The 24,014-nt window shown below is 39.0% G+C and overlaps 1 protein-coding gene across 5 annotated transcripts in view; it reads left to right on the top strand.

Moving 5' to 3' along the window:
• rgs12a (regulator of G protein signaling 12a) overlaps positions 1-23,357 on the top strand; it is a 42,530-nt gene extending 19,173 nt beyond the window's left edge. For 4 of the 5 annotated variants that reach the window (XM_053628855.1, XM_053628856.1, XM_053628854.1 and 1 more), the window contains 15 exons: positions 2,721-2,739; positions 5,148-5,317; positions 5,464-5,556; positions 7,756-7,899; positions 8,027-8,209; positions 9,482-9,623; positions 9,852-9,940; positions 10,578-10,769; positions 10,912-10,985; positions 12,507-12,633; positions 13,094-13,190; positions 13,460-13,527; positions 17,149-17,263; positions 18,881-19,318; positions 22,443-23,357. In XM_053628855.1, coding sequence (XP_053484830.1) covers positions 2,721-2,739; positions 5,148-5,317; positions 5,464-5,556; positions 7,756-7,899; positions 8,027-8,209; positions 9,482-9,623; positions 9,852-9,940; positions 10,578-10,769; positions 10,912-10,985; positions 12,507-12,633; positions 13,094-13,190; positions 13,460-13,527; positions 17,149-17,263; positions 18,881-19,318; positions 22,443-22,708 — 2,217 coding nt within the window. In that variant the 3' untranslated portion in view covers positions 22,709-23,357. Of the gene's footprint in view, positions 1-2,720; positions 2,740-5,147; positions 5,318-5,463; positions 5,557-7,755; positions 7,900-8,026; positions 8,210-9,481; positions 9,624-9,851; positions 9,941-10,577; positions 10,770-10,911; positions 10,986-12,506; positions 12,634-13,093; positions 13,191-13,459; positions 13,528-17,148; positions 17,264-18,880; positions 19,319-21,509; positions 21,595-22,442 lie in introns of all 5 variants that reach the window. The other variant, XR_008386298.1, reaches the window with a different exon arrangement.
• Positions 23,358-24,014: the final 657 nt, after the last annotated feature.

The raw sequence follows: 24,014 nt of genomic DNA, 5'->3' as shown, positions 1-24,014 counted from the left end.
CTTTCTAAATCATTTACATGCATGCTAATAATCTGAATTCTAACAGATTTTTGGCAGTTATCAGATTATTCAAGTTATGTAAAAAGTGATATACTAAATCACATTAAGGCCATTCCTACACAATAATCAGATTATTCTACATGTATATGTTGCTTTTTAATTTGATAACTTTTCTATCCATCTATACAAACAACCAGAAAGAGAAGGAGAGAGAGAGAGAGAGAGGAGGGAGGGAGGGTGGGGGGGATAGCTCAAAGCAGGCCAGCATCATGTAAAATTTGCAACCATAAAAACTGTCAAAAAATATTTAACAGTAAAGCCAATTTGTTAAGTTATCCACCGTCACAGTTCTCTTGAGTCAGTTTTGCATCCAACTAACCAATAACAAAGGCATAATGCAATGCATTTAAATATCTATTGTGTACATAAATGAAACTAGAGTTTATCTTATTGCAAACTTAATTAATCTAAAGGTTTTGTTAGTTGTGGTTGATGCTGCTAAAAGAAATCTGATTATTGACTTACTACATGAGTAGTTCAATACTCATGCAACCATGTTAATCAAATTATTTCCAAAAATGTAATGTTCTTTTTGCAATCTGGCTGCATCTCATTAATAAATGCAATCATAAAATTGCTTTAAAAAAACAACAACAAACAAATAAAACAAAACAAAACAATTTTAGCCCAACTTTACAGCTCTATGTTATGTATAAAAATAAAAGTGAAAAGTCTCACGTACATATAACATGCAATATGAGGAGTAAGGTCATTGTGTTTGGAATCTTCATTATCCCTAACAGGCAGCACCATGGCGCAATGGGTAGTGTTGTGGACTCATAGCTCTAAGGTCCTTCAGGTCAGGTTACTGTGGAGTTCTGCATGTCGTCTGTGGGTTTTGCATGTGTCCCCGTGATGCAAGGAGAATTGGCTGTGCTAAAATGCTGCAAGATGTGAACATGTAAATGTGTGTGTGCATGGTGCCCTGCAATGAACTGGCGCCCCATCCAAGGTGTATCCCATTGTATGTATCCCATATTCCCACCTCATTCCCAGTGTTCCTGGTATTATAGGCTCCAGATCTACTAAGACGCTGACCAGGATAAAGTGATTACTAGAGATGAACGAATGAAATTTCTCTAACAAGTGATGATGGATTCAGGTGTGGTTAGGCATAAAACATCACTTTTTCCCTGTGTATTTCTTTTTTAAAACTACTGTTGTGAATCTTAACGAGACCATATTTTTATTATTTGAAAGAACGTTTACCAGTGTCTGGTCTGGTGATTATGGCCATTAGTTGTTTCTGTTCTTGAGATGCCATGACACTGAGAGCCATTGCACAAGTCATCATTTATTTTCCTTTACAGTTGGCATCCACATCAGCGAATATGCAATATAAGATGCAGCTGTTGTGTCATTATTAAATTGTCCTTAAAACTAGAGAAAATGATTTAAATGCACTTAAATTAGGCCAGGTATGCATTTTGTCACCTGAATGACTGTGATGTGATGCCAATTCTCCAGTTAAACCTTTCATTACCATATGAAAACCCCCACGCTATCTTAAGTATGCTTAATGTTCTCAGTGATCTCAGCTTTGCAAAAGACACCCAGCTGGGGCAGGAATTTAGTCTTCAGACTGGTGATGAGCTTATGTTGACACGCTAGCAAACAATGGGAAAGAAAATCTGAGGACTGGGACTTATTTCAGTTATTTCAAGACACACTGCCAGACAACAGACACACACATATACACCTACAGGGAACAACATAAAGTGATGCCTGCTGCAGTATTGGCGGTTTTCTAAGCTTGCTAAACACGTCTGTCGGGTTGTCATTATAACCTTGCTGCTCTTTAGTTTGTGAATTTCTTCGAGGCATTCATCGCCGCTACATTCATGTCCTCTGTCTTTGAAGATTTGAAGCCGTGCCTCACCACTTCACTTCCTCCCACTGAATAAACAGTGTGTGTGTGCTGTCTCTCCCATTTGTGTGGTAACACCCATATACACACACACACGCACACACACACCTACCTTCCTACATATTTGCTATTTGCTGTGATATAGATTTGAAAAAGCATATTTGAGCAACATATTTAAGACACGAATATTTATTTCGTATTTCGTATATTTATTATGGCTCTCGCTATCTCTTTCTCTCACACACACACACAGACACACACACACACATACACACACTATCCCCTGATTCTTTAACTCCTGCGTTTAACAAAAATCACTAATACACACCCATTGTTAATAAAGCACCACTAAAATTAGACATTTTATTGCTTTGAAGTGCTTGAGTAAATCTCTTTGTTTAGAATACAGACATTAGTAATGTGTGTGCGTGTGTGTGTGTGTGTGTGTGTGTGTGTTTACCTTTCCTGGGACAGGTCATTTGGTGCCGTGAGTGTATGCATGTGTGGGTGGTACCCAGACCAGAGGTGTGAACAGCTGTGTGTATAGCCACCCATCCAGAGCTCCTCTAACAGGCCTGTGTGTGAATGTCTTTGTAAAAGACAGCTTACACACAGTCACACACATTCAGTCAGGATGAGGAAGGTTGCCGAGATATCAGGAGGAAGTCCCTCCTGTGCTGTGCTTTCCAGTGTCTCCTCTCTTTCTTCTTCTCACCCGGAGCTTTCTTCTCCTCTTTCCTCCGAGAGTTACGATGACTGTTTCTCATTCATGTCTTTCTTTGTTTTCTTTCAGACAGCGGCATCAGTTGGTGGTGAGTGTATTCTTTTTTTTCTATTTTATCTCACACAATCGTGTACTAAGAATTTAGTCTATTTGTTATACAAGAAGCTGACATTTGAGCGTTCTTAGTAGGGTTGTGTGGTCATAACTTCTTCTTCTTCTTCTTCTTCTTCTTCTTCTTCCTCTTTTTCTTCTTCTTCTCATTATTATTATTATTATTATTATTATTATTATTATTATTCAATATTGTCATTTCTTTGAAGTTTTTTGAGATGTCTGCTCCCTCACATTTCTCTAGCATAAGTTACTCCCACGTCAGTTATGTTGTAGTCTGACTGCTAGCTTGTGGCATGTTTACAAAGTGTGTAGTGGTGTTTACACCATATTATTCTCTCTTTAACAATTGAAGTTACTAATGGACAAATGTAAAGACTTTAACACAAAAGGCTAAAATGTTAAGAACTCAGTGGATGAGAAGCATGGTTGATGTGTCGTGGTTGTTCTGTCAGAGGTCAGAACAATTCCATTTCCGAAAAGCTCTGCCTGGTCTTGTCTACACATTAGCATTAGAAGAAAAACAAGTCATACATATGATACATATCCTGAGCATATATAAATAAAACAAAGGAGAATTGGGCAGATTTGCGTAATTATACATGAGTACAATGGGGGAAATAATTATTGAATGCGTCAACATTTTTTTCAGTAAATATATTTCCAATGAGGTTATTCGGTTGAAATTTTCACCAGACATCAGTATTAACTCAAAAAATCTGGAAATGTTAAGAATTCACAACATTAAAGTCCATAAATGAAGTTATGTATAATAAAGTGGAATGACACAGGAAAAACGTATTGAACACACTAAGAAAAAGCAGTTCTCCAAGGCAAGGTAAGGCAAGGAACCAGCTGAAATCCGTAAGTAATTATACCTCCTATCTGGGCAAATTAATATCAGCTGGGTTAGTAAATTGATGGTCTATGAAAAGGCTTTTCGTTACCAAGGTGTCACACAAGAAACATCTCATAATGGGTAAAAGCAAAGAGCTTTCCCAAGACCTTCGCAACCTTATTGTTGCAAAACATATTGATGGAATTGGATACAGACATATTTCAAAACTTCTGAATCTTACAGTAAGCACCATTGGGGCCATTATCTGCAAGTGGAAGCAACATCACTCCATCATCAACCACTCCGTTAGGAGCTCCTTGCAATATTTCTGACCAGGGAGTCAGAAGAGTAGTCAGGAGAGTAGCCCAAGAGCCAAGGACCACTCAGAAAGAGCTCCGGAAACACTTGGAGGCAGAAGGTGCCATTGTCACAGAGAAAACAATAGACAGTGCACTCCACTGTTCACGCACACCCTGCAAGACTCCATTACTAAAGAAAAGCCATGTCGAAGCTCATTTAAAGTTTGCTACAACTCGTTTGGACAAGCCTATGAAATACTGGGAGTGTAGTCTGGTCAGACGAGAGAAAAATTGAACTTTTTGACTGTCATACTATATACCATGTTTGGAGAAGAAATGGCACTGCACATCACCCTAAAAACACTACATCAGCAGTGAAGTTTGGAGGTGGAAGCATCATGGTGTGGGGCTGTTTTTCATTACATGGTACTTGCAGACTTCATATAATTGAAGGAATGATAAATGGAGCCTTTTACCAGGAGATTCTTGAGAAGAATCGGCTGCCATCCACCAGGATGATGAAGATGAGACGTGGGTGGACTTCCAGCAGGACAACAATCCAAAGCAAAGGAAATTCTCAATTGGTTTCAGAGAAAAAAAAATCAAGGCGTTAAAATGGCCCAGTCAATCACCTGACTTGATATAAAGATAATATGTTTAGAAGAATGGGCCAAAATCACACCTGAATACTGCGGCCGATTAATTTTTTCATACAGGAAGCATCTCGAAGCTGTCATTACAAACAAAGGCTTCTCCATTAAGTATTAAATAAATTACAGTTAGCATGTTCAATACTTTTATCCTATGTCATTCGGTTTTTTTACACATAACATCATTTATGGACTTTAATGTTTGGATTTCTTTATATGTGTGGATTTCTTGTGTTAATACCCATGTCTGGTGAAAATTTAATGTGAATAACCTCATTGGAAATATATTTACTGAAAAAAATGTTGACGTGTTCAGTACTTATTTCCGCCACTGTACAGCCGTAGGGCTTTATTAGTATTGTTATACATATCCTATTCTAATTATATTGTTGAAAAATACATTTTCAGAATTACAATCTTAACCAACTTATAAAGAAAAGGCACTGAGTAATATTTTAGAGTAGCTTCAGTTTCCTCAACTGGATGGTCTTTGTGTTGGTCAGTCTATTATAGACAAAAACCACATATATTAAAGTAAATCTTTGTTTTTACCTGCTTTGTCTATGAACATGGTTTCTGATTGTTTCTCTCTGCGTAGACCGAGGTGGTATGGAGCGGCATGGCTTTGGAAGCATTAACAGTTTGGAAAGTAACAGCAGCCTGCCCAGCGTCACCAACCATCACAATCTCTCAGAGCGCCGTGTGGCGGCATGGGCAGTCTCTTTTGAGCGTTTGCTCCAGGACCCCGTTGGTGTGCGATACTTCTCTGTGAGTAACGCCAGACATGCACTAGCCAACATCAGATAGCTTGTCTTCTGTTTTTCTCTTTCTCTTTACAGAAGATACTTAGCATGTGTTGTGGAAATGCTATTGTTTGGTCATTTCTTTCATTTGTCTTTTCTTTACTGCTGCAGGAGTTTCTGAAAAAGGAGTTTAGTGAAGAAAACATTTTATTCTGGCAGGCCTGCGAATTCTTCAGCCAGGTTCCTGAACATGACAAGAAGCAGGTATGTCAGCAGTTAAGGAATGACAGTTCATTTCAGTTTGCTTTCTCTCCTCATTAAAAACTGGCAAGGCATGACAGGCTTTTCCACACACACAAAAAAAACCCAACAACCTTGTTTATTTCCAGTGAAGTGGGTGATCTTGTGGGGACAGGCATCAGAGTCACAGATGTCGATTAGGCCCTGTGCAAAGTCATTTTTAGGGGGTTGAGACTAAAGGGAAAATAAAGTCACCTACACACCCCACCCAACTCACCCACAGCCGCAAACAGACTTTCTACCTTGATGTTATCACACGTTCAAAGTTTATTGAGTGCTTAATGAAGCAACAGATTTAACGTTTTCAAGCGATATAGTTTTATGGAAATGTCTGACCACCCCTGGCCAAATCACATATTTTGTTGATTTTTTTTTCTTATGAAAAGAACTAAACATTACATCTGCAGCAATCTATTTAAAAATAACATTTTCTGTTCATGCACAATTATATTTTATTTGATGAACTTAAAAAAGAAAAAAAAAGTAATTGTGACATGGGAAAAAGTTTGGATACCTTTCCAGTTGTAACGTTTCAGGACTGGATTATCTCGTTAGGCCGCAGTTGACTCCTTCGTTTGGCAGGTCGAGAATTGTCAATAGGAATAACATGTATAATAAAGTCTCTGACTCTTCAAACACTCAACATCAACAACCATGGGCCCCTCTAAGCAGCTGACTGAGGATATGAGAAAATGAAGCTAATTGATGCCTATAAAGCAGAGGAAGGCTATGAAAAGATATCAAAGCACTTCCAGCTTACAATTTCCACTTGTCTGAAATGTCATTAAGAAATGGCAGTTAAGGGAAACTGTGGAGATTACGGCAAGATCTAGAAAACCCTCCGATAGAACTGTACCCATATAACACTAAGGACCTGCAGGAAGGTTTATCTGACGTTGGAGTGGTGGTGCACTGTTCAAATGTGCAGCATTGCTTGTACAAACATGATCTGTATGGAAGAGTTATCAGAAGGAAACCATACCTGCGACATTCACCACAAAAGTGAACATTTGATTTGTGCAAAACAATATCTAGATAAGCCGGAGGCATTTTGGGAAATAGTGCTGTGGACTGATGAAGTAAAAATGGAACTCTTTGACCACAGTCACCAAAAGTTTGGAGGAAAAAAAGGATCAGCATTTGTTGAAAACAACACATTGCCAGCTGTTCAGTATGGGGGTGGATTTATTATGCTTTGGGGCTGTGTGGCAGCTACTGGCACAAGAAACTGAAGCTGAAAAGAAATTGGCTTCTACAACAACCCAGTCATCCAAAACATACCCCAAAATCAAGCATGAACTACTTGAGGAAATGCAAGTTCAAGCTTTTGGAATGGCCTTCACAGTCTACTGACTTGAACGTATTAAACTGAAAATATGTAGGTAAATCTTAAAATATGGTGTGCATGGAAGACGATTCAAGAATATCTCAGAAGTAGAAGCATTTTGCAAGGAAGAGTGAGTGGGTTATAATTCTGATATCAGCCAAATGGGGTGTTACTCAGTATTAACTTAGTAGGGTGTCCATACGTTTGCACATTCCACAATTTCTATTTTCCCCCTATTATTTGAGTCCATCAAATAAAAAGTAATTGTTTTAACATTTGTAGAATTTTTTTTGTTTGTTTAATTCTTTTCACAAAATATGTAATTTGGCCAGCGCTGCTCAAACTTTTGTCAAGTTTGTCAATGTTCAATCCAGCCACATTTGAGCAGATTCTTCAGGGAGGATTTTCCATATTCATTGTAACAGCATTCAGAGTTACTATACCGTTCATCTGTATACATGACTAGTGTGGTGCATGGATTTGTTCAAGCTCTACAGATTGCATCAGCTTGTCTTCAACATCAGTTCACTCAGACGTGATGTACACCTTCATCCTGGTGCTTATCTTTATTCTAAGAACAGGAATAAAATAAGGAGTAACACACTGTCAGAAACCATTTTGGATAGCATATTTGGGAAACTGTAATTTTTTAAAATTCATGTTCCTGGAATAAAGGTGTTTGAATGTCTATAAAACCTTACAAAGAAAAAATGATATTTTTTGTTGTTTAAAACTAATGGCATATGTCAATAATAGCTTTAGTGTGCAGGTGTTTCTACACAACAAATTTTTTTCATATTTTCATCTCCATGGCACTGATTGATTCTTGCCACCAGCTTTCCCAGAAGGCCAGAGAGATCTACAATAGCTTCCTTTCCAGTAAGGCCACTACCCCAGTGAACATTGACAGCCAGGCACAACTTGCAGATGATGTCCTCACAGCACCAAGGCCTGATATGTTCAAGCAGCCACAGCTACAGGTGAGCTTTCATACTGTATGCACGTGTAAACACACGCCAATACAGAGCTAAAACCTCGTTATCAGACTGAAAAATTAACTTCTTTATGGAATCCAACCCTCTCTTCTCCTTCTCTCTTTCTCTGTAGATCTTTAACCTGATGAAGTTTGACAGTTATGCTCGGTTTCTGAAGTCCTCACTGTATCAGGAGTGTATGTTGGCTGAAGTGGAGGGTCGACCTCTCCCTGACCCCTACCATGTGCCCTGTAGCCCCGCCCCCTCTAAGCACAGCTTTATCTCCGAGCACTCTGCTTTCTCCACACCAAAAAAGGTAATGGGAATCTTTCCATGGAATTGATGTTGTCAATCATTTCTTAATTGACTGAATTTGGAAATATTATGATGAACTGCATGCAGAAAAACATTTTCCACCATGAATTGTGCTGTGTCTTGCTCCAAAACATGGATTAATCTGACAGCTGTAATAGACATTCAATTAGATTTAAAGGCTGCGTCCCCAGCTGAATTTGAAGCATTCTATAAATAGATGGCTAAATAGCCAACAGCATAGGTGTATTAGCATACTATTTAGAAGGGTACAATGTGGTTTGGGAGCCGCCCCAAGTATTTGTGACTCTGAAGATATAATTATCTTCTGTTATTATCATCTGCTTTGGTTTACAGAAATGTTTTGAGAACAAAATCATCATAGATTTTATTGCTCAATTAACTTGCCTGATATACCAAATATAGCTGACACCTTTATCTACCAACTAGCTTGCATTGGCATATTGGCATAGTAGCTGAAGCAGAGCAGCAAATGAAAAGACTGAAAAATAGACACTCTAAATGTGAGCAGATCTTTGCTATTACTCTCACCAAGTTGTAAATGTACATAAAGTAAAGAAAACACACTACAATTATCCATTAACCACTAACCAGCCTATTTTAGTGCACTAGCTGAAACAGTTTAGAGGATAAAGAGACACAGCTTTGTCAATATTACACACACCAAGAGCGAGCAGATGTATCAATCTACAAAAATTATGCACATAACTCATAACATACTATTTAGTCAGCTAGCTAAAACACCTTAGAAATTGGATGATGCCCCATGGACAGAAATCGTCTACTATTCACCAATGTCCTATCAAATTAGAGAACAAGTAAATGTCTCGCCTAGAACGTCATCACCCCAAATCCATTTTCCTACCTCTTATAGTGTAATCTCGTACTCCTTCACTCTCCCACTCTCTCTGTCTTGACTGGCTGTGGCTCTCCTGACAGTCTTAGTGTAGACATGTCTGAAGGTGGTGTGTGATGATGATTGACGTTTCAGAGCTGGCATCTGATGTATGCGTACAAATTTCCCACCAATCCAACCCAACACCCCTGACACAGCACTGACCGTTAATTCATATTACAGGATTGTTAGGGAGACAGTAGCTCAGAAACATCATATTATAGAGTATTTTTACTTCCCCTTTTTATTTTTTAACAAAACATCCTACACACTGTAGCTTTAATTAACTTTAATTGCATTTAATTGTATTCTCCAGAGTGACTGTGTTTATTTTCTTGGGTTTCATAATCTGTATTACAGGACAGTCGGAAGCCTAGGACAGGCAGGTCAAATGATGACCTAAGAGATGACCCTGACAGGAGAAATGGCATTTTCTCCTGGTACAGAAACAGGAGCTTCGGTAAAGGTCCGAAGAAACGAGAAATAACAGACTTCAATTATAGTAAGTAATCGTGTATATCTTACTAATCTTCCTGATCTTTCTGAGACCAGGATAAAGGTTTAGTTGTGGATTGTGTTGTGTTGTATGTACAACATGTTCTCAAAGTTTGATATTATTGAGACATGAGGTGAGCTGATTAAATTTGCTGGAATAAATTTTAGTAATATAAATAATATTTTAGTAATACAAACATTTGTATTAGCGTTTGCCTGTTTTGTGTATGTGTAGACAGTAATGGTCGGAGGGAGTCTCAGGGGTCTTTGTCTTCTGGTGCCAGTCAGGAGTTCAACACACCCTGCTCCACACTCAGAAATGAGGTAAGCTTGATCAGTGATGAAATCAAGAGTTACTTAAAAAAGGTCAGAATGTTACTGGTTATGTTGCATATGTTTATGAATGATACTCTTGTATGTCAGCATTTACTATCATTTACTCGGTCCATTTACTTATCCTTTAAAAATTGTCCAAATCATAAGGTCACTCCCAATGCCAGAATGACACTGGGAATCAGACCACAAGATTGAAATATAAATAACAATAACAGCAATCCCTTTAATATATTAACTGGCAATACCACAGTAATAACAATGCAAATATATATTCAGAGAGAAAATTTTAAGCTGTGAATCCTGTACAGCGTAAAATATTAAAATACCACACATTCTTACACTAGGTACTAGAGTTGACCAGTTTCACATATTGTTTACCCTAGAGACTCCCATAATGCACCACACCCAGTGATATTAACATTCATTTCAGATTAGTGCAGTTCTGTCTCAGTTCTCAGTTTAGTTCTGTACTCTGTCTGACATCACTTCGGGTTCTTTTATAATAATAATCTAGCCATAAGTTTGTAGTGTATGTAGTCCACAGTGTGGCTTCACTTCTGAATCAACTTTAGCTAAAAAGATTATGTTCCTTGTGTGTGTGTGTGTGTTTGTGTGTTGGTTCAAGCAAAGGAACTCCACATGCGAGAGGGATAAAATAGGGGCGGGTAGGTCATGCACAGTAGCACTCCCCGATGGCTCGAGCTGCTGTGTGTGTCTGAAGCAGGGTGCTGCCATCAGACAAGTGCTGCTGGAGCTGTGCCAGAAGCAAAGCATCAATATGGCTGCCGTCGATCTCTTTCTTGTCGGGGGAGAGAAGGTAGTCGAATAGAATTAATTTTTTATTGCTTCCTGTTGTCCTCTGGCTACTTTCAGTCAATAAGTATTTAGTTATGTTATGTTTAGTTGGCCATGCACTGTTGTGTTTTTCTTTTTCTCTTAATATGTGCTTTTCTTTACAGCCACTGGTGTTGGACCAAGACAGCATGACACTCAGTTCGAGGGACCTACGTATGGAGAAGCGTACTCTGTTCAGGTAAAGTCTATACTTCTGGAATTTGGTTGTCCGAACAGCTGAGTCACTGTCTTCAAGACCTGCATCTTCATTAATCACGTTAATGAGCACAAATAAATAAATAAACAGAAAAACATTCATTGGGAGACCACAAGTTCAAATCATGACGATGCACTGCCATGCATGGCTGGGAGCGTAGAGAGCAAACTTGGCCCTGTTCGCTGGGTGGGAAGGATGGCATACTCTCCCCCCTGTCAATCACAGCAACACTCGCCAATCATGGATATCTGTGGAATATGTGGATGAGGGTAGATAGCGCTTTCCTCTGAATGTGCTCCACTGCCCTGTGACGCTGCATGAGCAGTAGTTTAAAAGGATGCAGAGGTTGTTTTCACACATCTTGGAGGAAACATGTGTTTGCCTCACATTCCCTGGTTGGTAGCTGTCATGTGATGGGGAGAGTTAGCTAGTGAGTAGGAATTGGCAACACCAAATTGAGGAGAAATGAGGGGAGAAAACCGTGCCTTGTACTGTATTTTTTTTTTGGTACCATCTCCCCACTAACAACAGAGTTGTAGCTTGTTAGTAGTCCTAGACCCTGACTCATTTGTACAAGCATGAGAATATATCTTTGATGGAGGCTACAAAGTGCTTTGTAAGCTATTTTACATACAGGAGTGTGCCAAATGTGTCACGAGTTCCCCTTTAAGCAGCGCGCTATGGAGCATGTGAGCGCGCGTGCACGAGCAGGTGCGCGAGCACCTGCTTTTCCCTTGTGGACAATCATGACATTTCGACACGTGCATTTGTTTATGTTTCTGTCATGTCTCCTCCCCGTTCTGTCATTGGTTGTAGTTTCACATGTGTCTGAATTGCCCTCAGCCGTCAGCCATTACAACGCTGATTATCTCCGCATATATACCGCGCGCCTCCCAGCACACAAGGCGGAATATTGAATGATTGAATAGTTCATGTCATGTTTCATGTTTAGGTTCGTTTGTTAAGTTTACGCTGGTTTCTCCGCTACCAGTCCCTCGCTGTTGTTTATGTTTCATGTTTGGTATATCGACCCTGTATTCCGTGACCACGACTTTGATTCCTGCCTTGCCTCGTTTAGGCCTGTTTGCCGATCGTCTGAACTTTGCATGTTACTGGATTACGTTTTTGGATCATGTTCTGAATTTACCTGCCTGTGTGTCACTCAATAAAACTGTTCACATTGCGCTTGCATCCTACCTTATATCCGTTACGTCACGATACGTGACAAAATGCTGTAAATGTAAACGTGTATGTAAATGAATGAAAGGGTGCTCAGTAAAGTCTTCTAACATTGCCACATTATTACATTATATAAAAACAGAGCTCAGTTATTACAGCTGGCTGTAACCCTGCCTTCCAAAAAGAGCCAGTCAGTCACTTTCCTGAAATATGTTACCCTCCTGTTTATCTGAAGTGCATAATGCTTAAGAAGCAGTATCAAACAAGTTCATGTCTACAGTGAATGTAGACTATAAATATTTCCCTTCTTTCTTCTATTTTTAGACTCGATCTGGTGCCTATTAACAGATCTGTGGGCTTGAAAGCCAAGCCGACCAAGCCCGTAGCAGAGGTGCTGCGGCCTGTGGTTGCCAAGTACGGCCTGCGCCTTAACGACCTGGTGGCTAGAATAGTAAGTCACTTTGCCATGGCAACATGCATTTGTGTCACCACGTCTGTGGTGAGGCAAGGGTGGAGCTCTTTGATTTCCAACTGTATTTGAAAGTGCTTGTCTAGAATCAGTTTTGCCACATAAAATATCAGAAGTGGTGTCATTCAGAGGGCAGAACTGATCTAAGATCTGCACTGATCTGAAGTGAATGTTGATTTCACAGGGTGTGGTGCATTATGGGAATCTGCAGTATTTATTTTTTTCTGTAACAACACATGAAACACTGGTCAATGCTAGCATGCTAAGCTTACCTTAATTGGATTAAGATATGACATTAATGGTTCCCAAGATGGCAATAGATGGTTTATTTTTTAAATTATTTTGTGTTAAATAAAATAATAAAGAAATAAATATTATATTACAAATAGCCTTTCTCTCCATGGTTTTCTCCAATGGCTACATGCTAACATATGTTTTTCAGAGTGGAGAAACTGAGGCTCTTGATTTAGGACTGCCCATATCAAACCTTGACGGCTTGCGAGTTGTCCTAGAGCGCTCTGAACCAAGTTCTTCGAATGGTATGCATAGAAGCACACCTGCTTGCACACTTACACATATTCATTCTGATGCAGTCCTTATACAAGGCTCTTTGTTTGTCCTTCAAGTGATAGGAGAGAGGTCACAGGCACACTTCTTCCCACACATATAGCCTTGTGCAGTACTAAAAGATTTCCTGGTTTTGAACCCACATCGTTTTGCTTTTACTGATAATGTGATGTGGCCGTCAAGTCAGGGTCATCATTATAAGCAGTTATATAACCCTTGCTTTGTTTCTGTCTCAAAACAGAGAAGACTAAGACGCTTCCCTCCAAAACACAGGGACCATCATTGACCAGCAGAGGGCAGTCAACACTGGTAAGACTGGGCAATTTTCTGTAATTGTTGTGCAATGTAATTGTTGTGGCTTTGGACTGCAACCATTTAGTTTCTAATGCGTGTGTGTGTGTTTGTGTGTGTCTATATACAGTGGTGCTTGAAAGTCTGTGAAGCCTTTAGAATTTTCTATATATATGCATATATTGGAGCTAAAACATCAGATTTTCACAAAAGTTCTAAAAGTAGACAAAGAGAAAACAGTTAAACAAATGAGACAAAAATATTAAATGTGGTCGTTTATTTATTGAGGAAAATGATCCAATGTTACATTTTTCTGAGTTGCAAAAGGTATGTGAACCTCTAGGATTAGCAGTTTAATTTGAAGGTGAAATTATCGTCAGGTGTTTTCAATTAATGGGATGACAAACAGGTGTGAGTGAGCGCCCTGTTTTATTTAAAGAACATTGCTGCCCTTCTGCAGTTTGCTAAAGATCATGTGAACAAGCCAGAAGGCTAATGGAAAAATGTTTTGTGGACTGATGACACCTAAATAGAACTTTTGGTTTAAATGAGAGAGGTTATGTTTGGAGAAAACACTACATTCCAGCATAAGAACCTTATCCCATGTGTGAAACATGCTGGTGTATCTGGGCCAGGATGGCTTGCCATAATTGATGGAACAATGAATTCTGAAGTATACCAGTGAATTATAAAGGAAAATGTCAGACATCTGTCTGTGATCTGAATCTCAAGAGAAAGTGGGTCATGCAACAAGACAACAACCCTAAACACACAAGTCGTTCTACCAAAGAATTGTTAAAGAAAATGAAGTTAATGTTTTGTAATGGCCAAGTCAAAGTCCTGACCTTAATCCAATATAAATGTTGTGGAAGGACCTGAAGCAAGCAGTTCATGTGAGGAAACCCACCAACATCCCAGAGTTTAAGCTGTTCTGTACTGAGGAATGGGCTAAAATTCATCCAAGCCAATGTGCAGGACTGATCAACAAAAAACATCCCCACAGCATGATGCTGCCACCACCATGCTTCACTGTAGGGATGGTATTGGCCAGATGATGAGTGTTGCCTGGTTTCCTCCAGACATAACGCTTGCCATTCAGGCCAAAGAGTTCAGGCCAGAGAGTCCTTCAGGTGCCTTTTGGCAAACTCCAGGCGGGCTGTCATGTGCCTTTTACTGAGGAGTGGTTTCCATCTGGCCACTCTACCATTCAGGTAGATTGATGGAGTTCTGGAGAGATGGTTGTTCTTCTGGAAGGTTCTCCTCTCTCCACAGAGACACGCTGGAGCTCTGTCAGAGTGACCATTGGGTTTTTGGTCACCTCCCCGATTAAGGTCCTTCTCCCTGATTGCTCAGTTTGGCTGTGTGGCCAGCTCTAGGAAGAGTCCTGCTGGTTCCAGACTTCTTCCATTTACGGATGATGGAGGCCACTGTGCTCATTGGGACCTTCAATGCTGCAGAAATGTGTCTGTACCCTTCCCCAGATCTGTGCCTCGATACAATCCTGTCTCGGAGGTCTACAGACAATTCCTTGGACTTCATGGCTTGGTTTGTGCTCTGACATGCATTGTTAACTGTGGGACCTTACATAGACAGGTGTGTGCCTTTCCAAATCGTGTCCAATCAACTGAATGTACCACAGGTGGACTCCAATCAAGTTGTAGAAACATCTCAAGGATGATCAGTGGAAACAGGATGCACCTGAGCTCAATTTTGAGTGTCATGGCAAAGGCTGTGAATACTTATGTACATGTGCTTTTTTTGTTTTTTATTTTTAATAAATTTGCAAAGATTTCAAAAACTTCTTTCATGTTGTCATTATGGGGTATTGTTTGTAGAATTTTGAGGAAAATAATGAATTTAATCCATTTAGGAATAAGGCTGTAACATAACAAAATGTGGGAAAAGTGAAGCGCTGTGAATACTTTCCAGATGCACTGTACCTAAACATTGTTGCAGATCAAACCACTTCATGGCAACGGCATTCCCTAATGGCAGTGGCCTCTGTCGACATGATAATGCGCCCTACCACACTGCAAAAAGTGTTTGAGGAACATGACAAAGAGTTCAAGGTGTTGACTTGGCCTCCAAATTTCCCAGATATCAATCTGATTGAGTATCTGTGGGATGTGCTGGACAAACAAATCCAATCCATCGAGGCTGCACCTCGCAACTTACAGGACTTAAAGGATCTGCTGCTAATGTCTTGGTGCCAAATACCACAGTACACCTTCAGAGGTCTTGTGGAGTCCAAGTCTTGATGGGTCAGAGCTGTTTTGGGGGACCTACACAATATTAGGCAGGTAATTTCAATGTTATGGCTGATCGTTGTGTGTGTATATACACAGTATCCGGAGCTCAGGTTACTGTTATTTTCTGCGTGGAGACTGTTATCTTCCCAGTCATGCCCAATGTTCCTGGATGAGGCTGCAGATACATACATATTTAATACAATAAAAAGACAAGACTTTGACCTCTCTTATAATTCACAGCTGAAATTGTAATTTTAAACATTAGGTATATTCATGGGTATTATTAAGGTGATTCAGATGAGTTGGTGCTGTGATTGATAGAATGTCTCTGGTGGTTTGTGAAGAGGATTAATAAACAAACATGTTCGTTTTAGGCACCCTAATTTTTTATTTTATTTTGAAGGAACATATTACGTAATAGGGTGCATGGTGGCTTAGTGGTTAGCACGTTCGCCTCACACTTCCAGGGTTGGGGGTTTGATTTCCGCCACGACCCTGTGTGTGCGGAGTTTGCATGTTCTCCCTGTGCTGCAGTTATTTCCTCTGGGTACTCTGGTTTCCTCCGCCAGTCCAAAGACATACAGGTAGGCTGATTGGCATGTCCAAAGTGTCTGTAGAGTATGAATTAGTGTGAGTGTGTCCTGCGATGGATTGGCACACTGTCCAGGGTGTACCCTGCCTTGTGTCCCATGCTCCCTGGGAGTGGCTCCAGGTTCCCCACGACCCAGTAGGATAAGCGGTATAGAAAATGGATGGATGGATTACGTAATAGATTACCTATCAGACAAAAAAAAATTATTCATGCTGAATGTCCGGGATTTCCTGCAAAACAGAAGCAAGTGTGACAGGCAAGGTTGCCAGAAGAACTGTGGCTGATTCACCAAGATGCTTAGAAAAACTGACCAGCCAAATATTCTTATTAAAACTCTATGACGTGTACCAGAGACTTCTGATGTAAAGGCAAATTGAGCCAAATATTGACTTTGTTTGGTTTAGTGCACTTTACTGCTGTTTATTAATTTAAATTTGGAAACATATTCACAACTTTCCTGTACATCTGCCTGTTGTCTGTTCGTACCAACAACTCTCTTATTGGTGCGGTCTCTCTATTGGGGCAGCTGTGGCTCAGTTGGTAGAGTGGGTTATCCACTAATTGTAGGGTTGGTGGTTCAATTCCTGGCCCGCATGCCTCCACGTGCCAAGGTGTCCTTGGGCGAGACACTGAACCCCAAGTTGTTCCCGATGGCAAGTTATCGCCTTGCATGGCAGCTCTGCTACCGTGAGTGTGTGAATGGGTGAATGAGACACAGTGTAAAGCGCTTTGGATAAAAGCTATATAGGCGTGCCATTTACCATTTTAATATTAATGTTGTTATTGTCACATCATCAGGGAGATCACAGATCATCAGAGAAACCTGTGAAAGGGGAGAGAGGAGATAAACCCCCAATCAGCGAGACACCCCAAAAAAAGAAAGCCAACAAGATTCCTCTGGATGATGCTGAAGGTGACATTTGAATCTTTCTATCTCTCAGTCTCTTTCCTTTAGTGTTTATTGATCAGATAATTTGTATTGCTCATTCACATTTAGATTTTTTTGTTGCTACACATCAAACCAAACAAATCGGTTATAGTCTCAGAATAGGGTCTATAATTAAAGGGTTTGATTTAATTATAAGGTTTGAGGAAAAAAATCATGTTTTGGTTCATATATAAATGTCACGTTCTGTCACTACGGAGAGCCGAAAACGGTTTTATTTAAGAAAGTCCAGCAAACAAATCCAATAGGTAAGGCAGACAAAGTTAAGGCAGACAAAGGGTCAGGTGATCAGCAAACAGGATATCGTAGAGTAACTAAAGTACAAAAACCAGGGAACAAACAAAGTAAAAAAACCAAAACAGAATAGCAAAATGGGAGTAAAGGCTTTGTAATGACAGAACATGAGTGAAATTGAGCAGTTACTTCACAGGGATACACTGACATAATGAGTCTTATACAGGTGCACAGTAATGAATGTGAAATTGAGAACAGGTGCAGAGAGTCATGTGATGTGGTCAGGTGAGGTGCAGTGGCTGATTTAAAATGTAGACTCTAGTCCCTTTTAGAGTATTTCCATGATAATAATACAATATCATGGTTTCCAGTGTTTTATTTCCAGCTTAAATGAGTAAACTAATGAGTAAAACATTGTGTTATTACAGTATATGAAAACAATCAATGACAGGTGGATTATTTTCCTATAACAGAGCATACCAAAGTGTTTGTCTCATACCACTGTGATTTTGCAACAATTTCAATTTCTTATTTTTTTCATTAAATTTAATTTAGTTACATTTAATGTTGTCAAATGTCCATTAGAAAATCCTTGTTAGTAATCCCTGTTATCACTTATGTATGTTACAGTAGCTATATACAGTTGTTCCCTCACCCTTCTTTTTGTCTCTCTTCATGTTAATAAGACCAAAAACATTCAGCTTGTCATGTTACTGAGAAAGCAGAAAGTGCAAAGTCATGTGTACTGAAGACTTTTGACATGAAATTTGGTTAGGCTGGCTGTATTCTAGCTTTGCTGCCAGTGCTCCTGAACAAGAGTGATTGAATTATAGCTGGGAATGCTGTAAATTTACACACTTGTTAAGACTTATGAAAACTCAAAAACAGTGCATATACACTTTTGTTTTTGTTCAGTGTATTTGTTAGACTGTTTTTTTATTACTTGTTGGTTAAGGTAATGTAAATAAAATGTAAATATTTGGGGAATAATGGCCTATTTCATAAGCTGTTTAAAATTACTCTAAAAATGCTCTGTCCTTTTCCAAAAAGAGGATTAGTGCTGTGATAGACATGACCAATATTCACTTACACAGCCCAGCCCTACTACTATTTTAAAGTTTGTTTATTATTAAAACTACTATTTAAATATTCTAGTAGCACATTTTTGTGATATGTCTTTGTTATATCTTGGTATAACCTAACTTTAAAAGTATAAGACTTTCAGATTTCTTTCTACCACCATACTGGTAATACCTACCAGTCTTTGCTTTCTCTAGTTCTCTCACTGTTGATTTTTCTTGATTCACTTGTGCTTTCTCTGTTTCTTTTTCTGCTTGTTTTTACTCGCAGAGTTCTTTGAGCTGCTGAGTCGTGCTCAGAGCAGCCGTGCTGATGATCAGAGAGGCCTACTGAGAAAAGAGGACTTGGTGCTCCCTGACTTTCTGCGTCTGAAGCCTGAGCCCAGTGCACCTCCATCCTGTTCCACTCCCACTTCCCAAAAATATGTTCACAACTCCGTCCAGCCCCCATCTGTCACCTCCAATGGACACAACCCCGAAGCTGGAGACGAGACAGACCCACTTGCCCTGCCTCTCTCCCCTATCCACCATGCACAAGGCCCTCCAGGGCAGGATGGTGAGGGACTGTGTGACCTCACCCTGGTGGGTGAGGGAGACATTAGCAGCCCCAACTCTACTCTACTGCCCCCTGTGCCAACCTGCACACCCCCCCACGATGCCAACATCACCCCTCCACCGCTGCCTTCCACCCACAGAAACCCCAGCTCAGGTATTTCTCCTGGATGACTAGCCGTGTGTGCTCTAGTGTGTATAGTTAGTGTATGTTTGTGGTGGCTGATGTTTGTACATGAATAAACATTATGCCTCAGATTGTAAATGTAAATACATTAAAAAGGTCAGATAGAACTGACATTTGACAGCTTTAGATGCACTTTATGTTGTTAAAGAACAGAGCTCTGCTCTGGGTTTTTCTACAAATCAACACACACAGGACTTATCAGAACAAATCCATGAGGGAAAAAAGGAGTTTTTATACTAATATTCTTGAAATGTAGAGTTGTGTTTACTTGCTTTACTTTGTTAATAGCAATGTTTTTCACTATTGTATTACAAAGATATGACATACCATAGATGGTAACGTTACTAGTTTTCTACACATTTCACTTGTTACATGCGATGAATCTTCGTGTTTTAATCATGTTACTTTACACTTTTTTAATCATCTTGTAGAGAGTGACTAATGATTCATCAGCAGGTGTGTCACTTTCCATCCATCCTCCTAACCTGCAATTTAACAAAGCTGAAGTGTTAAGCGTTCACTAGCGAAGGCTTATTAAGCCAACTCCAGAATTAATGGTACCCTTCATGAGAATGAGCAAAAATGATATGAAATCAAAAACACTAATCAATTAGTGATATTTTCAGCATAAACATGCATGTACGTTGTATAGCATTATTTATAGCAATATTATAACACTATTATTTTTTCTCTTAACATAACTATCAACATGTAATTTTAAACAATTTACCATATTTGGAAAAGCTTCTCCTGGGGAGCAACACTGAGTGTCCTATAATGAGGCTCTGTACAACGATGATAGACAATACTTCCAGAATATTACAAGCTTGTGCATGTGGACTGCCTTCTTCATTTCAGACCACATTTTATATGGTTCAAATGCAGAGACTGAGTTGCCCATTGCAAAATTTTGTTGTTTCATATATAGCCATGTTGTAATTCTTGGCAGAGACAACATGGTTTTGTGCTAATACCGTTACTGATTAGAATTTGTGGTGCTGTAAATCACTAGGAAATGGCCAACGACAGCATCGAGATTCCTGAAAGTAAATTTCTTTCAAGGACAATAATTGATTTGCATTTATTATAAATAATATTTAAGGGCACTAATAATTTTGACCCATTTGAGAGACGATACTATTTAAAAGGTTTTTATGAGAATGCTTTTGGTTAGAGGAACGATAAAGAGTATTTCCACTTGAGGAAAAGATTGAACTTTTTTGGTCTATTTTATGAATAAAACACTGGGACATGCTATTATAGTAAAGTAATCAGGGTGGTGTGATGATTTGAAATTACCACCCAAAAATTATTATACAATGTCCCAAAGGATTTTATTTCTCTTATATCACTGCAATTCCCACTGATTACATTGTTATTTATTTAAAAAATGACATTCTTTTTGATTTGTTTATAGTTACATGTATTGTAGTGGAACATCCACAAAATAAGCTCGTTCCTGTTATCATGTATACCACCTTTTTATTTTACATTAACTCTGAATCAGTCATACTGCGTTTACAGTTTGTTCACAATGAGATGCTCTGAAGCGTTGATATTTTTGACTACAGACATAAATTTATTAAAATCTGTAGCCCACATAAATGAAATTTAAAATAGAAAATATTGATGATTCCCTTCCTTTATATATTACTGACTAGAAAATCATGTAACGTACATGTAGCTAGTTGTGAAGAACCCAATTATGTACTGGTGTAATGCGTAATTATTTAACATCAGCTAGCTTTCTTTCCACAGCCAAATGTATTGGAACAAAATGTTCCAAAAACCTTTTTACTCCACTTGACAAAATATGGCTGTTGGTATACAATGTTTTATTATACAAGAATTTTATAATAATATAATTCTCATGAAGGATGCCAATAATTCTGGAGTTGACTGTATATAACAACTGTTCACAGAGCCTCTTGTAGTGTAAGGTGGCTGAGGCTAAGTTTTAACTAAGTTTTTACACATCAGCTGCCACAGCATTGAAAGGACCGCATTGTTAAATTGCAGGTCATTCTGCCTCTGCTGTAGATCATGTTGATTTTGTGTGTGTCTAATAAACTCTAGAGGTGAAATCACACTAGACTTGCTTGTAATCTTGTGTAGTATCACTCTTTGTAATTCATTTCCTTCCATGTTGATTTTTCCACAGTTTTCTACCCATTTTCTGATTCATTTTGATTTGTGATCAAGTTGCATCACACTTCTCAAGACACATCACAATACAACAAAATATGGTATTATTTTTAAAAACACTATATTAAGTCTAAGTGTCAACTCAGCTGTAGTCATAGTTATAATTTGCTTGTCTGTAAGGAGAGTTGCATGTTAGTTCTCTCTAGTAGTCTTCACACGAGTATATTCAAGATCAGGAGAAACTGAGCAAATTATGATTAAAACGGACTACAGGAATAAAACGGGTAAAGGAGTTAAAACCATCATGGCATTTAATTATTAGTCCGAACATTCTTATTGCAGACCCAGCTTAGCTTATCAGGCCATGAGGACAGGACTGACATAGAGCAAGTAATTATGTATACTGAAATAAATATCTGAAGAAAACTACAAGGGCAAAGTGTTTCTTGGACTGAATAGTAGAGTGGTTATAGTGCCATCCTATGGTTTGGATATTTATGACGCAAAATGAAGAGACAACCACTTTACTGTTATACTATTATATGTATATAGTATTATTTGTAATATAACAAAATGTATAATCATGATATAATAATATCATTAATATGTGTATATAAAAGTAGTTTAGCCATTGTCAAAGACTTCATGACCCAAATCTTTCAAATGCCCACTTTTGCCTTGTAGTGTTTGTTTGTTGCTGTTCAGGCCCACATTAAAATTCATTTAATCAAGTAATTTACAAATTGTGTGGGCTGTGTTAGACAGGGAAAATATAAGAATGTGTGGAATATGGGTTCTCCAGTGCTAGGATTGGGAATCACTGCCATCAAGGAAAAACCCAGCTTTTTTTTTTTTGTCTAACCAAAATCATCACATAAACCTTCCTGCTTTTCTTTTAGGGTCATTCACCAAGTTGCTCCACATTTTCTTGAACATTTCTCTTTCTCAGGTGCAGTGGATGAAAGCGAGACTCCAGTGAGTCACCAGCAGGAAAAAACACCAGCACAGAAAGATTCACAGTCTTCTAAGCAAAGGACTGATGGGGACGACATCCCTCAGGATGAGAGCTTTGAGGGCTACGCAGCTGAGCTTCGCCAGTGCCAGAGCAAAATGAGGACTGGAACTTACTCCTCTGTCCATCCTCCACATGCCCTCAACAATGTCTCACACGGCAGCCAAAATAGCACAACACAATACAAAGCTACATTTGTATGAATGATCCGTCCATCCATCCATCCATCTTCTATTCTGCTTATCTGCTTCAGGGTCACGGGAGAGCCTATCCCAGGGAGCATGGGGCACAAGCGGGGTACACCCGGGACAGGGTGCCATTTGTATGAATGATACTACATAGATTTTTTTTCAAATAAATTTTTAGACATGTGCTAGAGCACAAATGGTGAATAAAATGTAATTGTGTACAAATGTATTTTGTAATGACAACCAATAACTTATTGAATGATAAAATGAAAGCTGTGATTTTACAATTTAGATCTGATTCAAATAAAAAAAAACATGATTTAACCTCTTTGGATAGGCTCACTGATGAAGTTATAGATACAACCAGTGTATCTGCTTCAAATGTTAAAGGCAATAGTGAATTAATATTTGTGGAACGGTAAATAAAATTGATCATGTTTAATAATTTGGAGACATTTTCTTTGATTGTGTACTTTTATTTTAAAAACTGAGGTGGGCTGCTGAGTTACACTATATGTCCAAAAGTATGTGGACCCATGACCATCACATCCATATGTGCTTTTTGAAAATCCCATTTCAGTTTTAGTCCCCCTTTGCTGTATAATAATCTCCTGAAAAGCCTTTCCGCTAGAGTTTGAAGCATGCCTGAAAGATGTGTTCATTCAGCCACAAAAGCATTAGTGAGGTCAGGCATAGATGTTGGGCAAAAAGGGCGTGGGGCAGAGCCAGCGTTCCAAGATGTTCAGTGGGGTTGAGATCAGATCTCAGATCAGTTATTACACTCCAACCTTGATAAAACATGGAGCTCTCTTTGTGTACAGGGGCAGAAGACCCACATATGGATGTGATGGTCGGGTGTCCACATACTTTTGGCTGTATAGTGTAGTTTCAGTGCTTAATCGTTGCAGTGTTGCTTCTTTAAAAAAAAAAAATGTTATAATATGATGACCTGAAATACATCTGATTTGTTTCTCAGTACAAAACTGAATGGCTGTGTAATGTCATTGCTGTATGAGCTCCGTAGTTGCTCTATAAGTTCAAAGATGAAGAAAATTACTTACAGTGCTACAATGATAATTTAAATCAACATGAGCTGTATATGATTCCTTATGTCTGCACGCATTGCAGTGGAGTAATAGACCAATCAAAGATGAGGCAAAGTTGGGGTGGCAAGGTACGCATGTGGCCACTTCTACTCAAATATTCAATTCCATATCAAAAGAAAGGATTCTTCGGTGCTCGAAGTGGGCTGGTATTCAAGTTCAAGTTCAAGTGGCTTTATTGTCATTTCAACCATATACAGCGGGTACAGTACACATTG

This window comes from Ictalurus furcatus, chromosome 7 (genome assembly GCF_023375685.1).
Source record: "Ictalurus furcatus strain D&B chromosome 7, Billie_1.0, whole genome shotgun sequence".
Lineage (NCBI taxonomy): Eukaryota > Metazoa > Chordata > Actinopteri > Siluriformes > Ictaluridae > Ictalurus > Ictalurus furcatus.
This window is presented reverse-complemented; position numbering and strand designations above follow the sequence as displayed.